At 39.2% G+C, this 17,080-nt stretch overlaps 1 protein-coding gene across 1 annotated transcript; it reads right to left on the reverse strand.

Annotated features, from left to right (window-relative positions):
- Positions 1-1,549: 1,549 nt before the first annotated feature.
- On the reverse strand, positions 1,550-12,273 carry LOC122088703 (protein DOWNY MILDEW RESISTANCE 6-like). Its single transcript, XM_042658021.1, has 4 exons — positions 11,913-12,273; positions 11,336-11,583; positions 2,267-2,591; positions 1,550-2,189 (listed from the first exon to the last, which is right to left on the reverse strand). The coding sequence occupies exons 1-4, from the start codon at positions 12,108-12,110 to the stop codon at positions 1,941-1,943; spliced, it is 1,020 nt and encodes a 339-aa protein (XP_042513955.1). The 5' UTR covers positions 12,111-12,273; the 3' UTR covers positions 1,550-1,940.
- Positions 12,274-17,080: the final 4,807 nt, after the last annotated feature.

Genomic DNA, 17,080 nt, shown 5'->3' on the forward strand with positions numbered 1-17,080 from the left:
ATCTCCATAGAAAGAGTCAGAGACGATACATTATTGTCGTGGAGGCAGATTTGTCCGGCAGCGGGGGGCGGGGGACAGACGGTTGTGGGGACTGTATGAAAATTGCTCTTGGGATTCGCCTTTCGCTGCTGCCAAGGAGGATTAATGCAATCTTTTTGTATTTTCTACCCCACTACTTCTCTCTTGTCCCCCCTCTCTCTCTAGAGTCCACTCTCCACTCCACTCCACTCTACTCGTGTATGATGATGAACCATGAATCGTTAATATACATTCCCACCCCCAAATCTCCGTTGATTCATCCCCCTAGGCCCTCAGGCCTGAAATCAAGTTCAACTTAAATACCAACATCTCCCTTATTATCAGCTGAAACAAGAACATTGAGACATTTTGGCGTGGTATCAGACAGAAGCAGCCACAACTCACTAGAGATGGAGTTCTTGAAGAAGCCTAGTTCCAATCTGATTTTTTTTTTGGTGAGAAGTTCCAATTTGATTGCTTGCAGGAATGTCCTGTCAATGGTTCGTCTCCCACATGAACAATAAGTCACCATACGTTTTGATATCTGCAAAGTACCAAGCAAAAGCTCCGAGTGTGAGCTTCCTGGCAATTAGAAATTAATGGTCCTTTTTGAGGGAGTTTTGTAAATTGTAATCAATGCACAATAAAAAAGCCAGAAACTCACTTGCATGCTAAATGGTCTTTGTTTGGTGTAAACACACTAGGCTAAATTAAGCCCATGCCCATATTGCTACCATACTATAACCAAGCCCATATCCACACCGGTGCCATACTGGAATTGCCCTTTTTGTTCTATAAGAGGCATTCGTTGCTACATTAATGTCATGATTATAACTTGTCTTATACAGTTTAACGTAGGATGGTGTTTTTTTTTTTTTTTTTTGCCCTTTTCATTGGCACTAAGATTGATTAAAGACAAAAGTCATCACTAATCGTACTGCGGGTTAACATTAAATATACATTAATAGCAAATATATATTTTTTTGGTAGTCAAACTAATGATAGAATTCAATGTCAATATAATCCTTTAAAAATTATTTTTAAAATAATTTTCATAAATACGGATAAGTCAAAATAGATGAAAGCCCCTTATAAGTTTACACGTTGGATAATTCCATCGAGATGGACCATCAATTTTTTTTTATGATTAGAACTAAATGTTTTAGTGGCTTTAATTTCATAGAATGGATGGAAGTTTAAGTTTGATCTTCATTTTTTTTCATCATTGTTTTCATTAAACAAGTTGAGGAAAACCATGTTCTCCATGTCCCAACGTACTTATCAAAAAATATATATATCCCAATTTGGAGCACTTTGATGCAGATAGATTATGATTACAAAACTTAATACCAATATCATATTCATCCAAAATAAATAAATAAATAAATCCACGTGACATAAATAGAAAAAAAAAATTGAGGTGGTTGAGGCACCCTATGCCTTAAGAGAATAAAATAGAAAATAGAAAATAAAAAATGATAAATATGAACATAAAGACAAAGAAATAAAATAAGAAATAGATATATTTGAATAATTTGGAGGTGCATGTCTCTTGGATTTATAAGAAGAAGCCACAATGTCCCGATCTATTTGGAGGTAGCCAAATCTCTTTTCTTGTGAAAGAAAATAAGAACTTTTGCAACTTCCAATCATATCCATTAATTCTACTTGTGCCTATTAAATAGGCTAACCAAACAAATTATAAACGTACTAGATATCATATTAAGTTACATAACTATTAAAGCCTCTACCGTAACAATAACTCCTACCCACATACAAACATGAAGCACATACAACAAAGTTGCATAGACACATAATAAATTAAATACCTACTAAAATCAACTGGACATCACACGCATAAATCAAACATGCTCTGCAAGTAACAGATATTTATTTTTTATTTTTTTATTTTTTTATTTTTTTCAGTTGGTGAAAAGTTGAAGACAATGTTCTTGGTCCAAGTTCCTGCTCCAAAACTTGTTGTAGTACTCAGCATAAGTAAAGGTTCTGTACAAGGCCCGGACTTGGGATCCATCGTCGGCCACTTCTTTTGCTGGTTCAATGATCGCATCATTAGCAGGGCAGAGGAAGGAAGCTATCGAAATCCTTGGCTTGTCGGAGTTCACTATGGCTCGATGCCATACACTCTTGTATCGTCCATTACTCAGTGCCTGCAATAATATATAATCAACTACTACTTTAATTATTTTAATGAAATTTTGTGTTTAAGGTAGCTAGCTGGAATTACCTGCAACTGATCGCCGATGTTAATGACGAAGGCGTTTGGGTGGGGATTGACGGCAAGCCAGTTGCCATCTTTTAACACTTGCAGGCCTGCCACATTTGGGTCTTGAAGAAGGATGGTAATGGTATTCGGGTCTGTATGGCTCGGCAACCCGTAAGTCAGCTCCGGCTCTGGACATGGTGGGTAGTAATTTATGGCCATGTGCTGCCCTTGTTCACCCAACATCTTCTCCATATATTCCCTTTCTAAACCTAAGCTTTCTGATATTTCTTGGAGTAATCTGAAGCCAAGTCGTCGAACTTCCCCACAGTATGTGCTCACCACTTCCCTATCAAAACAACATTTGTGATTGTACGTTTGAGTGATTGATTATGCGATTAGCTCTCCTTCAATCATCCCTTTTTTTTTTTTAATATCTTAAAATACCAGATAGTGATTCCTTTACTACTACCGTCCCCAACCCGGAAAATAATCCTCTGTTTTTCTCATTCCTGTTTTTTCTTGTTTTGTTATCTGCAAAACGCGACACGTGGACAACTTTAAGACCAACGCACTGGATGTAATAATCCTCACCCAATCTTGACCGTTGGTCTCCTTATTGTCCACGTGTCGCATTCTACAGGTAGCAAAACAAGAAAAACAGAGGATTTTGATCCCCCAACCCAACGACAACCTAGCTTTCCACAGTGTAGGAGGCTCAAAATATCTAGGGGATCTTAAAATTTCAGAATGGTTTAGATTTCATGGGTTTTTGTGTTCCACGATTTTAATTAATGGTGTTTATGGGCAAAATAGTTTTCTAATCATGATTTTACCAAAGAAAAGAAAGGAAAAAAAAATCTACACATGATTATGATTATCAAAGTAAGTTTTTATTAAATGGTGGGCCGGCCGTGGAGGTGACTACTAATTATAGTGGAGAGACGAGGACAAGCCTCATGAAATGGCAATGGGGAATAATACCTACACATATCTATTTATTCGACCATCCACTGTCCAAGTGTGGGTGAGGTACATAACCTTATCAAAAAAAATTGGGTGAGGTACATAATGATTATTGTGAGTTGTGATGTCAATCAATCATGATTACTTTATCATGTTTTTTCATTCTTTCGTCTAACAAATAACTTAAGTTCACACATTTTTTTCGTTTTTTTTTTTTTTTTTTTCTGGTAGAAAATTAAGTTCCCACATGATTGACCCTTTCTACATTATGTCAACATGTTAAACTCAGCAGGGCAGGTGAACAAGGGAAGGGGGTCATGGGTGCACCACAAACTTCTTCACACACACATATATATATATATATAAATATACGTGACATACACCAGCGACTTCAAATTTGATTACTATAGATTCCAGAATCCCAAACACAAACAAACAATGAAAACTTTTTTAGATGATGAGTATTGAGTAGAGCTTCTTCTACTTGATCAATGATATTATTTATCGGTAAAGAAATGTAATGATATATACAAAGAGGAATAACAGTACAAAAATCCCGTTGATTGAGGGATTCAGATAAAATATCAGTTACCATCAATGGATAAGGAATGATGAGCTAGAGATAAGATTGAGAGAGAGATAAGCTTGACAAAGGGGAACCTCCAATTTGATTTGGAGGGTGAGGACTTTTTTCTTCCCCCTTAATTTTGAAAAAAAAAAAAGAGTACTTATTGTTTACCATTTGATATGGGTGTGCTTATACTACCGAAAGAAAAAGGGGGAAAAAAAATATGTGAATATTTATCTCATGATCCTAATTTGTCACGTGATTTTTAAATATTTTAATTTTTTTTTTCCCTTCACACTTACTTAGAGCATATGTCTAATTTCTAAAATTCATAAGATATCCTTCACTATCAATTTGTTGACACCATGCCCACAGTTTCACATACGTAAAATAAGGATCATGCTTTTGCTTTCCTTTTGTTAGATGGGACTCTTGGGTAGGGTGAGAGAACATTTGGATTTCAAATACATTAAAAGAGTAGGACACTAGCTTCACTATGTCTATTTTTTTCCTTGCATGAAATGATATCACTTCTTATGTATGAAGAACACCTTTAGCTGTTGGGATACATGTCTTCCCCAACAAGGGAGTGGAATTTAGATAAATTGTTGTACATGTTACTGACAGAACATTTCTAGCTAAGGAATCAACAACCTTGTAGACTCCCTATAAATACATATAAGAGAGTAGGAACTAAAATACGTTGGCAAATGAAAAATGTCGTCCAATAATGGCTGGACTAGAGGTATATTAAGTTGTTTTACTCCATAAGTATAAGATTAATTTACTATAGTCATCTGTTACCACCAAATTTAGTTTCTATGCTATCCAAAAATGCTTCTAATGTCCTACTAATACTGTTCCTGTACTCCTTAATCCTCTTTAAAGCCGGTGGCTTGTGGGACACACCCATCTCCTATGATATTTTTTTAAAACAACCTCTCTTTCCCAAATGACCAATACCCATCGAGCATCTTTCTGCTTCCATAAATGTCTTTCATGTTCTGTTAATGGTGTTTGATGAACATATATTGTCACCTAATTATTATCAAAAAAAAGAAAATGTATCATCATCAAATTGTACAAATTGTATGTGAAGCTACACATACAGTTTGGTGATCCAACCTAATTCCTTCTCTTCTAACTAATGACCCTTGTTTGCTGCATGTTCATGTACACCTTCAGCTAAAGGTGTCAATTTTATATGGTACTAATATTTAGTATGGTTTTGATACAGTACAGTAGGCCAAGAGTCAATACCTGATAACTTATTATACCAAGAAAAAATCCTATATTTCAGTATCGATATTGTACATATTTCCTATGTTTTGGTACAGTTGTTATTTGGTATGGTTTCATTACAATATTTTTTATCATTTTTGCTTTTTATGTATATATATATATATATATCGACAATTTGGTACAGTTTGATATATACCGAACAATTTTATCTTAGATACTGACACTGAATTCTATTGAGAAAAAAAAATCTATTTTCTCATATCAAAACCATACTAAATAACCTTCAATAAGTAATTCTGTACAGTTTTGATATCGATTTTCCATATCAATACCCAATTGACACCCTTACCTTCAAGGGCCCGAACATATATCCCATCCACTAACAGAGGGGATATTCTCGAAGCAAAAAAGACATTTATATATCCAACGCTGAAAGTTCATGTAGTGGGCTGGCACTCATAACCACCACCTCAGTCTCCTAGCCATTTCCAATTGGAAGGGATGAGATTAGGTCAGAGGGTATCAGGGCAATTAGCGTCCCACTCGAACTCAACCTCTAGAGTCATCCTCATACTCAACAACCTCTCCTACATTGTAGGCATTTTTAGTGAGCACAAACTCTAGAGACTACTTGCAGTCCAATACTACCTCATGAGACAGCAGAGTTGGAATAGGATCCCACATGTGATCATAGAGTTTGTCTATAACTCAATAATTGTAATCTCTATATAAGAGCACCATTGTACACTCATTAATGTTAATGCCAATATACAATTTCAACATGGTATCAAGAGCCGTATAAAGCTCCACCGAGCACCCTCCTCCTCCCTCTTCTACCATGGCCAAACCATCCCCACCTCCCACATCCCTATTTGGTGTTCATCATATGATATCTCTAAAGCTCACATCTAAGAACTATGTTTATTGGCGCACACAGGTCGTATCGTATCTCACTGGCCAACGCCTCTTCGACTATGTCACCGGTGATAATTGTTGCCCTCAAGACCCTATCAAAGCCAAGGCATGGCGTGAACAAGATGCCTTTATTATGAGCCTTCTCATCGCCTCTCTCTCTGAAGAAGCCTTTTCATTAGCAGTTGGACGGACCACTAGCAAAGAGATCTGGGATGCACTCCATGCTGCATTCAGTTCTCCATCTACAACCAGGATTCTGTCTCTCAACGTCTCTCTTCAAAATATGGTTCACAAACCAGATGAAACCATTACTCAGTTTCTCCATCGAGCCAAGCATCTCTCCGATGAGCTAGCTGCTGCAGGGAAGCCCCTCCCATCAGAAGACTTTAACATCCACATCTTCAGGGCCCTACGCACTGAATATCAAGCCCTTGCCTCCATTATGATGGCACAAAAGGAACCCATCTCCTACACCGACATGCATGGTCTCCTTATGAGTCACGAGAACCTTCTGCACTCACGCCTTCCCATTGTTGATCCTGCCATCGATGCATCAGCCCATATCACTCACCAAGGTCGTGGTCTTCCTTCCGCTGGTGGTCGTGGTACAAGCTCCTCCCGAGGCCGTGGTCGTGGTCGTGCTAGTAGATTTGGTCACTCTAATGCATTTGCTCACAATCCATGCACAATCTGTGGATGCACTAATCATCAGACAGACACTTGCTACTACCGCCCACAGGGACCTACCAGAGCTGCCATTCTACCTACCCCTCCCCATCCCTACAATCGGCCACCACCTCAACCCAATGCCTACCATACTACACCCTTCCCTACCCCTCAACCTCCTACCATCGCACCTCCACCCCACCACCCCACACCTCCACAATCCTTCACCACCTCTTGGATCCCTGATACTGGAGCCACCCACCATTCCACCCCTGACTTAATCCAATTCTCCACCTATGATCCATACACAGGTAATAACCAACTTGTGGTTGGTAATAGTAAGGGTCTTCCTATATCTCACATAGGCACTGCTTCCATCTCTTCTCCCTCTCGTTCATTTTCTCTTTCTAATGTTTTACATGTTCCCACTCTCACTTGTTCTTTGTTATCTGTTCAGTAATTTTGCCGTGATAATAATGTTTACTTTGAGTTTCACTCTTCCTTTTTCTCTGTGAAGGATCTGAAGACCAATCAAACCCTCTTCACTGGACACAGTAAGCATGGTCTCTATTCCGTTCCAGCGTCACCTTATGCCAATCTGGCCTCTGCCTCCTCTTTCAGTCGCTGGCATCATCGTTTAGGGCACCCTCATGAACGTGTGCTTCGTCTTTGTTATCGGGTCATCAGCTCGTGAAGTCTCCTTCTTTATGTTCTGCTTGCCAAATGGGGCAAAGCTAGTAGATTGTCACTACGTGAAACTAGTACTCGTAGTTCCTCTCCTTTGGATTTGATTTTTAGTGATGTATGGGGCCCCCACCCCACAGTTTCTTCAAATGGGAATCGTTATTTTGTTATATTTATTGATGACCATACTAAATATATTTGGTTTACTGCTTTAAAGTTGAAGTCTGATGTTTACTCTGCCTTTCGTACTTTTCAGGCCTTGGTGGAACGTCAGTTCTCTCGCTCCATCAAGGCCATTCAAACTGATTAGGGGGGAGAATTCCGTACTCTCCCATCTTATTTTGCCAAGTTGGGCATCCAACACAGGTTATCTTGCCCTCATACTCATGAGCAACAGGGAACAGTTGAACGTCGTAACAGGCACATTGTTGAAACTGGGATTACCCTACTATCCCATGCCGCTGTTCCCCAAGCTTACTGGGAGTATGCCTTTGAAACCGCAGTCTTTCTCATCAATCGCATGCCCTCCTCTATCACAGGTAACAAATCCCCCCATCAGTTAGTTACAGGCAACTCTCCGGACTACTCTTTTCTAAAAATCTTTGGATGCCTTTGTTATCCATGGCTCTGTCCTTACAATCATCACAAGGTTGAACCCCGTTCTGCCTCATGTGTTTTCTTAGGATATAGCCCTTCCCATCATGGTTATCGTTGTATGGATCTCATCACTCGTCGTATCTATATATCTTGCCATGTCAGATTTGACGAATCTACCTTCCCATTTCACACTGCACCACCATCCTCATCAACCCAACCCCCTCTTACTACCCCTCCCCCGTGGGGCATTGCACCTAACATACCTACCCCTCAACCTCACCCTAGCCCTCTACCTACACTCCCAAATCCACCCATCCCTCTCCCTGCCACCCCAAACCCGCCCCTACCCGAACCACCCTCTCCCATATCCCCTCCTTTCTCACCTGACCTAACCCTAACCGGCCCTAACCCTGACTCCTCTACCACCCCACCCCGTCGCACCAGAACCCTACACGATCTCTATGCTGACCCCCTGACCCTCTCTACCACCACCTCACCTGACCCGACTGAACCTACATGCTTCTCCCAGGCCCATAAGGTTCCTCATTGGCGTTCTGCTATGTCTGATGAATTTAATGCTTTATTACGAAATGGTACTTGGTCTCTTGTGCCTTACAGGAAAACTATGAATCTGGTTGGCTGCAAGTGGGTGTACCGCATCAAACGGAAGGCAGATAGCTCCCTTGAGTGCTATAAGGCCTGTTTAGTTGCTAAAGGATTTCATCAACAACCTGGTCTTGACTATCATGAGACCTTTAGCCCTGTCATCAAACCTACTTCCATACGAACGGTCCTCTCCTTGGCCATATCTAACGGATGGGCTGTTCGTCAGCTTGATGTTCAGAATGCATTCTTGCATGGTATTCTATCTGAGGAAGTCTACATGGCTCAACCCCAGGGTTTTGAAGATGCCTTGCGCCCTAATCATGTCTGTCGCCTCCACAAGTCCCTCTATGGGCTCAAACAGGCTCCTAGGGCTTGGTTTCACAGGTTAACTGAGTTCCTCACTCGCTCCGGTTTTTGGTCATCCCAAACTGACACATCACTATTTATCTACATGCAGGGCTCTGTTGTCACATATGTCCTTGTCTACGTCGATGACATCTTGGTTACAGGGAACCAACCAACTCATGTTCAGACTCTCCTTCATCAGCTTGCTTCAGAATTCTCTATCAAGGATCTTGGTTGTCTCAGCTTTTTTCTTGGTATTGAAGCCCTATATCGGTTTGATGGTGTCCTCCTCTCTCAACACCGGTACATCACTGATCTCCTCCAGAGGGCTGGCATGACTGACTGTAAGCCCGTCACTACTCCCATGGCCACCACCTTTGCAGCATCTTCCACAGGGGGTGTCCTTCTTTCAGATCCCGCCAAATATCGCTCCATTGTCGGTGCTCTCCAATACATCACCCTCACCAGGCCTGATGTGGCTTATTCAGTGAACCGTGCCTGCCAGTTTATGCATACCCCCACCGAAGACCATTGGACACTAGTCAAACGGATTCTACGCTATCTCCAAGGAACCAAGGATCATGGGTTTTTCATCTCCAAATCTAGTTCCCTCCAATTACAAGCAGTCTCTGATGCTGATTGGGCTGGTGACAGTACGGATCATAAATCCACAGGAGGCTATGCCATCTATATGGGTTCTAATTTGATCTCCTGGGCCTCTAAGAAGTAGAAGACAGTTGCACGATCCTCCACCGAGTCTGAGTACAAAGCAGTGGCTGATGCCTGCGCCGAACTCACTTGGCTTCGCTCTCTCTTTGAGGAATTAGGGATCCCTGTTTCCATTGCACCCATTCTTTGGTGTGACAACATTGGGGCCACTTACCTTTTGGTCAATCCGGTCTTTCATGCTCGTACCAAGCATGTTGAAATTGACTTCCACTTTGTTCGTGACAAAGTCGCCTCCAAGGAACTTCAAGTGCAGTTTATTTCAACCCATGACCAGATAGCCGATATCCTTACCAAAGCTCTCAGCTCTACACGGTTCTCCTTTCTACGGGACAAGCTACGGATTCGACCATTCAAATCCCCACCTTGAGGGGGTGTATCAGGGCAATTAGCGTCCCACTCGAACTCAACCTCTAGAGTCATCCTCATACTCAACAACCTCTCCTACATTATAGGCATTTTTAGTGAGCACAAACTCTAGAGACTACTTGCAGTCCAATACTACCTCATGAGACAGCAGAGTTGGAATAGGATTCCACATGTGATCATAGAGTTTGTCTATAACTCAATAATTGTAATCTCTATATAAGAGCACCATTGTACACTCATTAATGTTAATGCCAATATACAATTTCAACAGAGGGTTATGCTTTCCAACTGGTGGAGATTAGGTGGGTTTTATATGCCGTGATTTTCATTTGAGCCCACTTTTGTATGAACATTGTCTGCATCTTTTATTGAAGTTGCAATCGAAGAAGCGATGATGATTCGTTATTCTGTGCTTGAATTGATTTTTTGAAAGATATGCGAGGATTAGAGTTTTTTTTGGTAGAAGTTGGAGAGAGGATTAGAATAGAGTCGGATAATGGAGATGCAATTTCCTATCTACAAAGGAATCGCTTCTTCCCCTGTCTTATAGATCGATTCTAGAGGACATTTTTGTTTTATCAGCCTCTTTTATTTCATAGCTGACTCTTTTTTTAGGAGAGTACTATATGTACGATGGTTAAGCCTATTTCCAATTCATGGATTCAAAAAATGTGTTCTACTCTTGTCTTGCCATGAGTAGTCCACGTTGATAATGAATAAATTTATTCCTCCCCCAACACAAACCCCTCCCCCCCAAAAAAAAAAAAACTAGTGGAGAGCCAAGTGACTCGAATAGACACTAGATGTAGGAAGGCAATGGACATGGCGGATTCCCTGCTGCGTGTGAAGTTTGTAATATCTCAGTGATTTATTAATAAAGGATCCGCAGCGGCTTATGAGGCGATGGATTAGGGTTATGTTGCCCATTGGTTTAGGTTAGATCATCTCAAAATAATTGACAATAATTCAACAAAAATCAATCACATAAGAAGCAGATGATTCAACTGTAATTAATGATACATGCATAAGAAACCGTTTCTTGAAACAGAAAAATCAAACACTTTTTTGAGGTAAAAAAATTGTTTCTTGGAACAGAAATGGGAGAAACCGTTTCTGCTGTTTCTAGACACAGAAACGATTGAAACAAAATCAAACGGCCCATAAGTGCACATGGGTTTGATAATAGTGGGTTGAGAGATGCTAGGGTGTGTGACAGTGCATGGATCCTTAACACTGTGTGCATGGAATCCAAAAAATTAAGCTAAAGTGTGCTGCGATGCGTGTGTCTACGATGGTAGTGCAAGTTAATCATGTGGTGGAAGTGGGAACCAAAAACAAAATAGTAAAAGCAATTAAAGAAAACCGATCGATGGTGAGGATGAGGAAGAGGAAGGGATAAGAAAGCTGACTTGAAAGAAGGTGGATGAGAAGGCCACTCGTTGACGTAGTCTTGGAGGGGATAGCAATGGAGTCGAAGGTAGTCTCTCCAGTTGTGGACCGTCTCTTTCTTGACATTGAAACTTGTGGATAGCCTCATCGTCTTTGATGGATCATCGGAATAATACTTCATCTTCACATCCACCGGTAGATCGAAGAACTCTTGCGCCATCTCTTGCATTCTCTCCGTCAACTCTGAACCCACTCCGTGGTTGATTACCTACTAGTTCAACAACGTACGTACGTACGTAAGTGCAAATTCTGTCCATCAGTACTATATACAGTTACATCTGTATAATACATACAGATTATGTAGCTAGCTAGAGTAGTTGGATTTTGTATTCGTGTGGGTTGGTGGGAAATAAATAAAAAGAAAAATTTATAGTAGAATGAACCACTTTGCAGCATACATATATACCGTTAGTTAGACGTTGTAAAGAAAGATGAATGGAAATTAAATAGCAGGTGAAGAATGAAAAAGGTAGTATTAGTAGTAGTTATTGGGTTTAATTATTATGGATAATGAAAGGAATCAGTAAAGGAATAAACCTGGAATAAGCCATAAGAACGACATGCATCTCCGATTTGGCGGCTTATTTGGGACTTGTCTGCACTGGCCAAGTCGATCACCGGAACGTTTTCACAGTAGTTCACCTCCGAGAGCCTAGGTCTCTTGGATCTTGGTCTCACGTAACTCTCCGGTAAGCTCGACAGCCGAATTCCACAAGACAGTATTTTGGACTCCATGGATGACTTTATGTGCCGTGTCCGTGTGGTATTTGGTTTGGGAAGAAAGAGAGAGAGAGCCCCAGGATGGATGGAGTTCCGTTACCGAGCCCTATAAATCAATAAATATAAAGGGGCTCATAGCACAAGGGCGTTCCCACTCGACGTCTCAGAGGCGCAAGGTCTTGAGGTGAGAGGGTAAGTCACTCACTCGTCTTAAGCTGGGGATAAAATTTGGTTGACCCCAAGTCTAGGAGCCGCAAAGTCAAGAGCATATAATTAATTATGAATATCGGCATCACCGTGGTGATGTCATCATCACCTTCCTTGACTCCCGGTCTATACTCTTCACCAAAGTTTTTTTTTTTTTCTTTAAGTGAATAAATAATTCAATGGAAATACAAACCCTAAAGGCCCAAAATGCCCAAGAAGGAGTAAAAAAAAAAAAAAAAAAATGGGGGAAAAAAGCCTTAAAGAAGGAACCAAAATAAGGTACTACACCCATACCAAAAGCCAGAAGCCACGAAACCATATGTCAAAATAAAACAATCCCTCCAACAGGAAAGCACTAATGGAAAGACAAAGAGCTATCCAAATAGTCTCAAAACTACTTCCTTTTCTTCTTAAATTTCTTTTTTCAGCTGTTTTTATCCCTCGATAAGATGGCCCATTATACTAGGAGCAATATAATCAACAATCATGTCACCATTTAAGGAGGAGACTTTCAAATGCACTTCTAGATTCACCTAGTCTGCTTCACAAAGTTAATAGGATGGGCCTAAAAAAAATTTAATAAATGAAGAAAAATTAATTCTATGTATTACATAAGGAGAAAACAACCTCTATCTTGCTGGTGCAGGTACTTTAGAGATGGGTCGTGCGAAAGGCTATGTTCATCCTGATGCTCAAGATGCCAAAGATGTTGGCGTATGCCTTCTCATTGGTCATGTATACCAATGCTTCTTGTGTCAACAAGACAAAGTTCTTTTGCTCACTATATATTTAAAATAACTGAAAAATAGAAATCGCAATATGTGACAGTTAAAAAATACCATCAACCATTTTCAAAATGAAAATAAATAAAACTCTCTCTCTCTCTCTCTCTCTCTCTCTCTATTTTGCTTCACCAAAAAATAAAATGATTGAAATACATGACGAAAGTTTGCCGTTGTTTGTTTTCTAAAATTCGTAACAAAAGAAGGCTAAAAAATAAAAGCAAATTAATAATAATGAAAGGAAGAGAAGTTCTACATTAGTGGATGAGTTAGGTGGAAAATGTGTTAAAAGAGGCGTATTTCAAAAGTAATTTTGGGTGAAAAATGTGTTAATAAGAGAAGCCTACTTGAAGAATAATTACTCATACATACATATGTGTGTGTGTGTAGAGGATTCAGACTCATTCATTTCTTCCCTTAATAGATATAGGAAAGTGTTCTTAATTTGTCTAGGGACATGGCTTCTGCGCTTGTGGGAGATCCAATCAGTGCCCCTTCTTTTGGTTCAATCTATGAAGATATGAAGGTCATTTTATAAGGAAGATGGGAGACATTGACACAAGGGTGTAAGGACAGTAGCCACACTTTCAAACAAAAACCTTTCTTGCATTAGATGTCTAAGCATTTCAATTGTAGTTCCCATGCCATTGAGGATTGGGTCTCACTAAATGTCATCTATTTGATTACAAAATTATTTGGAATATATGTAACTTCCTTTTTTTTTTTTTTAAAAAAAAAAAAAACTGATTTCATATTTTGAGTCTCTAGAGCCACTGTAGAAACCAGCACGAATGTTGATTCCACCGTTCACCTATGCTTCTCGTCTCTGCAAACATTGAAGCAACACTCACCTCGATCATCTAGAAGCCTCGCAATGGCGAATCGATCGTCTGTTATCAACTCCACAATGTATATCAAAACAGACATAAAACCACCAAGCCACACTCACGCATACCCACCGACAAAAAAAAAAAAAAAAAGCATTGCGGGCCGATACAAAACCGAACCTTTCTCTCTTTGTTATTATTTTTTTCTAACCCAATTCTGGCTAAATTTCTTCACCCAAGACTTTCTTTTTTCGCAGCACAAGAAAACTTCACCATTTCTCAAGGAGTATTTTGAAATTAAAAAAAAAAAAAATAATAGTACAATTTTTTTACTTTTTTTTTTTCTTCTTTTGGTTAAAAAAAACAATCTAAATGACATCTCTATAGGTGTTTTTAAAACTTCACACCTTATTTATTTGCCTCATTCTCAAAATTTCTTCAACTTAGATATGAAAAGTTCTTAAAAAGTGATTTATCTAATCAAAAGTTGTCACCATCGTGCTCAATTTTTTTAAATACAAACGAGGAAATGGCAATATTTACTTTTATTGAGTAAAAAAATAAGATTACAAATTATTTCCATTTTATTAGAGAAATTAATAAAAAAAAATTATCATTAATAATTTTACCCCTTATTATTATTATTTTTTTTTTGTCCTTTTTGGATGAGGTTTCCCTTAATTATTATGGATTTATAGATGGACCTGTCAATTAAGTGTATTCATTTTCTTCCCACTACCTACCTACCATTTATCTTGTTTTATTGTGTCTATTTTTACGTATTGTATTTTGCTTTCTTTTCTACCAAACTCGACAATCAAGTGAGTCCAAGAGATAGAGCAATTTGAATTGGTAGGTCAAGCATTCCCCACCAATATATATTGGCTATATGGGTATATCTCTCACGGAATACGTATAGAAGATGGAATGGAAATTAAGTATAGATTGAGAGAAACATGAACACAGACACACACACACACACACACACACATATATATATATATATATATATGGGAAAAGGTTCGGTATGCCGCCGATATCAAGTATGTTAGCACCCATTGTGTCTATCTCTCTCTTCCCTTTTTCTGAAATAATCCCATATCCTTCCTAAATGATACTCTATCATATATTCCTATTGGTGCTATCCGCTAGTATACTTGATATCGACAGCATACCTATCCCTCTCCCTATATATATATATATATATGATTTTCTTAATAGTAAAATTGTAAAATTATGAGACCTAGTGAGTCTGATATATAATAGTTCCGTACGTACTTGTAGTTGAGGCTCTCGATCAGCTGGGCGCGTTGCCATCTATCTCTTTAATTTGGACGACCTATATACCACTGCAAACAGTACGAACCACGTGATCAAGTTGTTGTTGGTACAGTATGAATACTAAAATATATAGGAACACGCTTTCTTACATAAAAAAAAAAAATATATATATATATATATATATATATATAGGAACACGCTTTCTTTCATCAAAAAAAATATATATAGGAACACGCTTTCTTCTTTTTTTCTTTAATGGTACGTTCATAGTCGGCAGTAGTCGGCAGTATTCGACGGCCGTAGTCAGAAGTCGGCACAATTGGATATGGCACATGTCAATTAACTGTGAACCCGTCGGCACTCGATCACTACTGTGGAAAATGAAGTAATAACAGGAGAGAAAGCACCAAAAAAATGTGAACAGCAATGTAAATGGTAAGGGATGACCGACCCAGCTGGGACAAGGACAACTATCTAGAGGATTCATTGAACTTATAACATAATTAAATCAAATGTTTGGACCATCCCTCCACTTTCTATCCATCCACCTTATGAATTATGAATTATGAACCCCTTTTTCTACCCCCATCAAGAAGAAAAAAAGATATGAACCCTTTTCTCTTTTTAATTTTAGGGGGAGACCAATCTCATTAGTAGTATGCCCTTATGGGTAAATATGTTTTCCACCTTCTTAGGCACTAAAGACTATGTTTGGATGCCAAGAAACTTAGTAGGATGGAGAAAGGAGGGTCAAGTCCAGACTCCAGACCTCTTAGTAGGATGAACTTAATTTATCATCCCTCTCTACCTTCCTCTTACTTCTTTATGGGTGGGACTAAAAACTTAGCTATCTGATCCCTTGCACAACAATGGACCAATGAGTTAGGGGCACATAGGGCCTTAGGGGTACTAACATAGTAGATATTTTGTATTTCATAGAGACGGAAGCCATCATTTCACCCTCTCTATGTCCAACTCAAAAACCACATGACCATGTAACTTTTTTTCCCAAAACTTAAATATTGGATACATTGAGAAGTTCCACTCAGAGGTGCAGATAAGAGGCAGTCCGAGAAGGTGAAGGCACTGCACAGGTAAAAGCCTCAAGTCCGCCATCCTCCTAATCCACGAAGGCTTCGAGTCCAAGAATATCTGGGTTTTGGTCTTGGTCTTGGTCTTGGTTTGGGTTTGGGTGTGGGTTTGGGTTTGGATTTGGATTTAGGTCGGGGTCAGGGTTGTGGTCGTGGTCGTGGTCGTGGGTGGGTTGGGGCATCACCTTGTTTTCCAGAATTTGATAATTATAATATTTAATTAATGTGGTAATTTCGTTATTTTATCTTGGCTTCCAATCGTCAATTAATTTTGTAGGCTTCTAAGTCATCAGAAATCAAGCTAACCTAGGCCCCTTTCTGCATGTCGGGTTAGACCGAAATCGACCAATAACACTAATAGTCCTGAATTCCATGCCAAAACAGACTATTGGTTAGTCAATTTTTTTTTTTATCCCTTATCAGGTGGGTCCATTAGTTAGTTTCCAGTCTCTTAATGATTATTAATATTTAAAAAAATAAACCTAATTACTAATATAACTCAATTTAGGTACCCCATTTCATGAATAGATCAGGTTCATGTACGAGAATGTTCTCGTACGTCCCTGGTCTGTGGATTTAGAATCTAGTACATTCTCGTACGTGAACCTGATCTGCTCTCCCCCATTTCCACCTAAACTTTTCATCTCTCTTAATACCTTCTTGCTCATTTCATGAGCAGTTTTGTTCAAATTTCATGAGCAGTTGATAGCTTATCCATACAGTTCCGGTACCGCTGCCTCGACCTTTCATTGTTTAAAAGTGATCATGATCATGCACATTTAGTATGATTTACAAAA

This window comes from Macadamia integrifolia, chromosome 9, assembly GCF_013358625.1.
Source record: "Macadamia integrifolia cultivar HAES 741 chromosome 9, SCU_Mint_v3, whole genome shotgun sequence".
NCBI lineage: Eukaryota > Viridiplantae > Streptophyta > Magnoliopsida > Proteales > Proteaceae > Macadamia > Macadamia integrifolia.

Excerpts from the sequence above, each read along its gene's own strand:
- LOC122088703 (XM_042658021.1), bottom strand. The coding sequence starts at position 12,110 with ATGGAGTCCAAAATACTGTCTTGTGGAATTCGGCTGTCGAGCTTACCG. Across the intron at positions 11,584-11,912 it reads GTTCTTATGGCTTATTCCAG|GTAATCAACCACGGAGTGGG; the intron begins GTTTATTCCTTT and ends TTGAACTAGTAG. Across the intron at positions 2,190-2,266 it reads ACATCGGCGATCAGTTGCAG|GCACTGAGTAATGGACGATA; the intron begins GTAATTCCAGCT and ends ATATTATTGCAG.